Here is a 5,000-nt window from a genome sequence, read left to right on the forward strand (position 1 = left end):
CGGTTCCAAATCGGCTTTGGGAAGAGCTTGCGCCACAGTGGAAAGTAATCAACTTATGACTGCATTATTGTTACTATTATCATTTTAATTATTATTATAACTGTTATTATTCTTATTATCCTAATTATTATTATCAATATCATTATTTTTATAATTAATGCTATGATTATCCTTGTCATGATAATCGTAATCATTTTATGTTATGCTAAAATAAATGTATGAAACCACTTGCACTATATCACGTGATTCACACAAAACAACTTCACAGAATTTTATTTTTTATATACATTTGACAAAGACAGAAGACAGGAACATTTGTGATACTAGACTGCTTTCCTGACAAACGAAGAAAGATGGCGCGAGTACCAACGTGGACCTAGGAACTAAAAAAAGAGAAATCACAATCCAAAATAGACAAAAAAACAAAATAAAAATAAAAAAACAGTATATATTTGTAGTTCGAGAAATGTTTGTGGTGCCAGAACCGTGACACCCCCTTCCAAACACGATGGGAACCCCCAATCTAACCGAAGACATCACCAAACTCAGCTGCAATGAAACGTGTTGCATCTACAGTGACAACAAAACCATTTGCTTCGGAGACTTCAACTTCACGGAGCGGACAAACCTCACCTACCCCGAACCATGGGAACTCGGCGTCAGGTACACCTTCGCCTCCCTAATCATGCTCGTAGGGGCTTCGGGAAACCTCTGCATTATCATCCTTCTGCTGAAGAACAAACTGCTCCTCAGGACGTCTGTCAATCACTTCATCCTTAACATGTCGATAGCGGACCTCATCACTTCACTGGCGGGGCCGATCCCCTTCACCATCCGGGACACGCATCCGCTGTGGGTGCTGGGCGAGACGTGGTGTCACCTCGAGGGGTATATACAGAGTGAGTTGTCGTATGTTGTACGGTGTTACTATTGTTGCACTGTTGTTGTTATCGTGATGATGATGATGATGACGGTGATGGGGATTTTTATCACTATCATTATCATTATCGTCATTATTATTGTCATTACCTGTTATCATTATATTCATTATTATCATTATCATTAAAATCATCATGAATAAAGGCTAACATCATAATTATTATCAATAATATCATTACTGTTATTGCTATCATTATTATCACCATCATTATCATTACTATTATCATAGATATTATTGTTATTGTTATCATCATCATTATTCATTCTTCTTATTATTATTGTTATTATCAAGGCTATTCTTCTTCTTATTGTCATTACTATCATTGTTATTATTATCAATATAATCATTGTTTTTATTTCTATAATTTTTCTCTCTCCTTATTATTCTTATGATTTTTATCTCTCCTTATTATTACCATTCTTATTCTCAATCTTATCATTATCATAATCATCGTTACTATCATTATTTTTAATGTTATTATCATTCTAATGATGCTGATAATGATAATAATTATAATGACAATGGTGATAATAATTATCGTTATCATTATTATTATCATTATTGTTATTACTATCATTATTAGTATCATTATCACTATTATCATCAAATCATTATCATAATTGTTCTTATCATTACCCTTATTATTATCAATATAATTTTCATTACCATTACTACTATCAGGAAGATTAATATTACAATGTTATTTTTGTTATTGGCATCACCATTATTATTATTATTATTATTATTATTGTTATTATTGTTATTATCATTATTATTATTGTTACCATCATCATTGTCATTATTATCATTATCATTATTGATATTATCGCTGTTATTATTATCATTACTATCATCAATATCATTACTGTTATCCTTATAATTATTATCATTGTTATCACTATTAGTCTTATAGCTATCATTACATTTTTCATCACTATTGTCACGATTATCATGATCGTTTTCATTTAAACGATCTATTAGCATCATAATGGTAATAATGATAATGATAGTGATGATGATAATGGCAATGATGATAGTGGTAGTAAGGAAAATAATGATAGTAATTGCAATAAAGATAATCATAATATCATAATGTTAATGATGATAATGATGATAGTTGCAGTAATAATAATGATTACCGTTATGATAGTAATAACAATAATAATCATGATGATGATGATACTATTCGTAATAATGATAATGATTTTGATAATAATGATAACGATGATGATGGCAATAGAAACAAGAGTGATAATAGCAATAATCATCACAATAAAATGATGATAATAACAACAAGCATAATAATAATTAAAAAATATGTCACCTTTATTATCATTATCATCATTATAGTGGTCTTGTCATCAATAGATTGATGCTTTATGGTTGGGAAAAATGTCACTTTAAATCAACGAGACACACACACACACACACACACACATACACACACACACGCACACACACACATACACACACACACGATAACAATCAACATAAGTACAGTATAAACGTAAATAACATGACACTTCATACTACACTATGTTACCATCTGTTGGGTCATTTAAACAGGTAGTTTATATTTTTCTTATGATATTTTTGTTCAGTTTGCTAATTTACATATTCTAGTTCCATCACGGAGCCCGGTGCCACGGAGCTTATTATCATTATTATCATTATCATTATTATCATCATCATTATCATCATCATTATTATCATTATTATAATTATCATTATCATCATCATTATCATTATCATAATCGTTATCATTATCATCATCATTATCATTATCATCATCATTATCATTATTATCATCATTATTTTCATCCTTCTTATCATTGTCATTGTTTTTGCTATCATTGCAGTTACCATTATCATTGTTATTATCATTATTACTTCTATCACTATCATTACACTCATTTCTATTATCGTTATTTTTCATCCCTATTATTATTTCTATTACTATTACTATTATCGTCATTATCAATATCAAGATCATTATCATTATCATTGTTATTATTATTATTAATTCCTATAATTATTGTCATTCATACTGTTATTAGTATTTTTATCATTGTTATTGTCATTATCGTTCTTGTTATTATTGTTATCATTATTATTATCATTTGAATTATTAGCTTTATCAACATCATTCTTCTCATTATTATTATTACTATTATTATTATTACTACAACTTCAACTTTCATATATTTTTTTCAATCATGGCTGTTATCATCATTATCATTATCATCACCATTATCATTATTATTGTTATCATTATCATTATCATCAATGTCATCATTATTATTATTATTGTTGTTGTAATTATCATAATGATTATAATAATAATGATAACAAGGATGATAAAGATAATGGCAACAATGATGATAATGATAACAATGGTAATGAAAATGGTAACATTTATAATGATAATGATAATAATGATAATAATAATAATGATAATGATAATAACAATGATCTTAATTTCAAAAATGATAATGATGATAATAATGATAATAATAATAATGATGATGATAATAACAATGATCTTAACTTAAAAAATGATAACGATGATAATAATGATATTAAAAGGATGATAATGATAGTAGTGATGATAACGATAACGATAATGATGCTAATGATAATGATAATTTTTCTATCATTGTATTATTTTGTTATTTTCATTATCTTATTTTTATCAATATTATTATCATCCTCAGTATAATGATATTACAACTGTTATTATCCTTATAATTTTGATATTCCTTATTATTGTTTTTGTTGTCATGGTTACCATTGTCATCATTATTATTATCAAAATTATTACTATCATTATAAGCATTACTATCATGATTGTTATCATAATTTTTGTTATCATCATGATTAATGCTATCATTATCATTTTTATCTTCGTTATTATCATCATTATCTTATCAATATCCTTTTATTATAATTCTTATCATTGCTTTATTGTTATCTTATTACTATTATTATTTGTATTAATATTATCATAATAATTTCCTGCTCCTTTTCATTGTTATTGTCCTTATTGTTATCATTATCATTATTAGTCTTTTAATCATTATCATTATCATCAATATTGTTATCGTTATTGTTGTAACTGTTTTTGTTATCATCATTATTGTTATCAACATTATCACCATCATCATTATTATTCTCATTATAGCTGCCTTTATCATTATCGCTTCTGTTGGCATTACTATCATTATATTCTTCCTTTTTATCATCGTTATTATCGTTATTATGACAATCATCGTTATTTTCATTATGATCATAACCAAAGATCATATTCTCTTCCTCATAGTTTATCATCTTCCTCTTTCTTGCCTCATCCCTTTTCCTTTTCCTTCTCCTCCTCCTTTATTTTCTTCCTCTTTCTTGCCTCATCCCTTTTCCTTTTCCTTCTCCTCCTCCTTTACCTTCTTCCTCTTTCTTCCCTTGTCCCTTTTCCTCTTCCTCCTCCTCCTCCTCCTTTATCTTCTTCCTGTGTCTTCACTCTTCCCCTTCTTGCTCTTCCTCTTTTTCCTCCTCCTTCATCTTCTTACTGTGTTTTCATTCTTCCCTTCTTCCGCCTGCTCTTTCTCCTTCAACATCTTCCTGTCACTTCCCTCTTCTTCTATCTCCTCCTCTTCTTTCACCCGGTTCATTCCCCTTTCTCCTTCTCCTTCTCCAGCTTCCCATAGATGAGTGTCATCTCTGGCCACCGGCATCTTCCTCATCTTCCTGTACTCACTTCTCTCCTTCATTTTCTCTTCTACTGCTCCTCCCCTGTCTTCCTCACCTCCCCACCTCGTTTCCCTCGCCTATCTTCTTTTCCTCTTCTTCCCCCCCCCCTCCTTCATACTCCTCCTCTTCCCCCGCTTCTCCCGAAACCTTCGTTCTCCTTTTCTCCTTCCTACCCTCAACTCCATCTTCCCTTCTCCCTTACCTACTCCCTCCTCCTCTTCTCACCTCCTTCCTCCTAATCACTCCCTTCCTCTTCCTCCCCCTTTCCCCCTCACCTCTCTTCTCCTCCCCTCTTTCTTCCCCTCTCACCTCTATCTCC

The 5,000-nt window shown here is 30.3% G+C and overlaps 2 protein-coding genes across 5 annotated transcripts in view; one reads left to right on the plus strand and one right to left on the minus strand.

Moving 5' to 3' along the window:
• Window positions 1-5,000, plus strand: part of LOC122266217 (substance-K receptor) — a 10,552-nt gene that overhangs the window by 514 nt on the left and 5,038 nt on the right. For 2 of the 4 annotated variants that reach the window (XM_086550179.1, XM_086550180.1), the window contains exon 2: window positions 299-899. In XM_086550179.1, coding sequence (XP_086406305.1) covers window positions 509-899 — 391 coding nt within the window. In that variant the 5' untranslated portion in view covers window positions 299-508. Of the gene's footprint in view, window positions 45-298; window positions 900-5,000 lie in introns of all 4 variants that reach the window. The other 2 variants (XM_086550181.1, XM_043035835.2) reach the window with 2 other exon arrangements.
• LOC122266218 (uncharacterized) overlaps window positions 857-5,000 on the minus strand; it is a 13,036-nt gene continuing 8,892 nt past the window's right edge. The window contains exon 3 of the mRNA XM_086550182.1: window positions 857-880. The gene's annotated coding sequence lies outside the window, so the exon portion shown is untranslated. The remainder of the gene's footprint in view (window positions 881-5,000) is intronic.

The sequence above is a fragment of the Penaeus japonicus genome, unplaced genomic scaffold (genome assembly GCF_977035675.1).
Source record: "Penaeus japonicus unplaced genomic scaffold, GWHDUDI00000001_assembly GWHDUDI00000023, whole genome shotgun sequence".
NCBI classification, from domain to species: domain Eukaryota; kingdom Metazoa; phylum Arthropoda; class Malacostraca; order Decapoda; family Penaeidae; genus Penaeus; species Penaeus japonicus.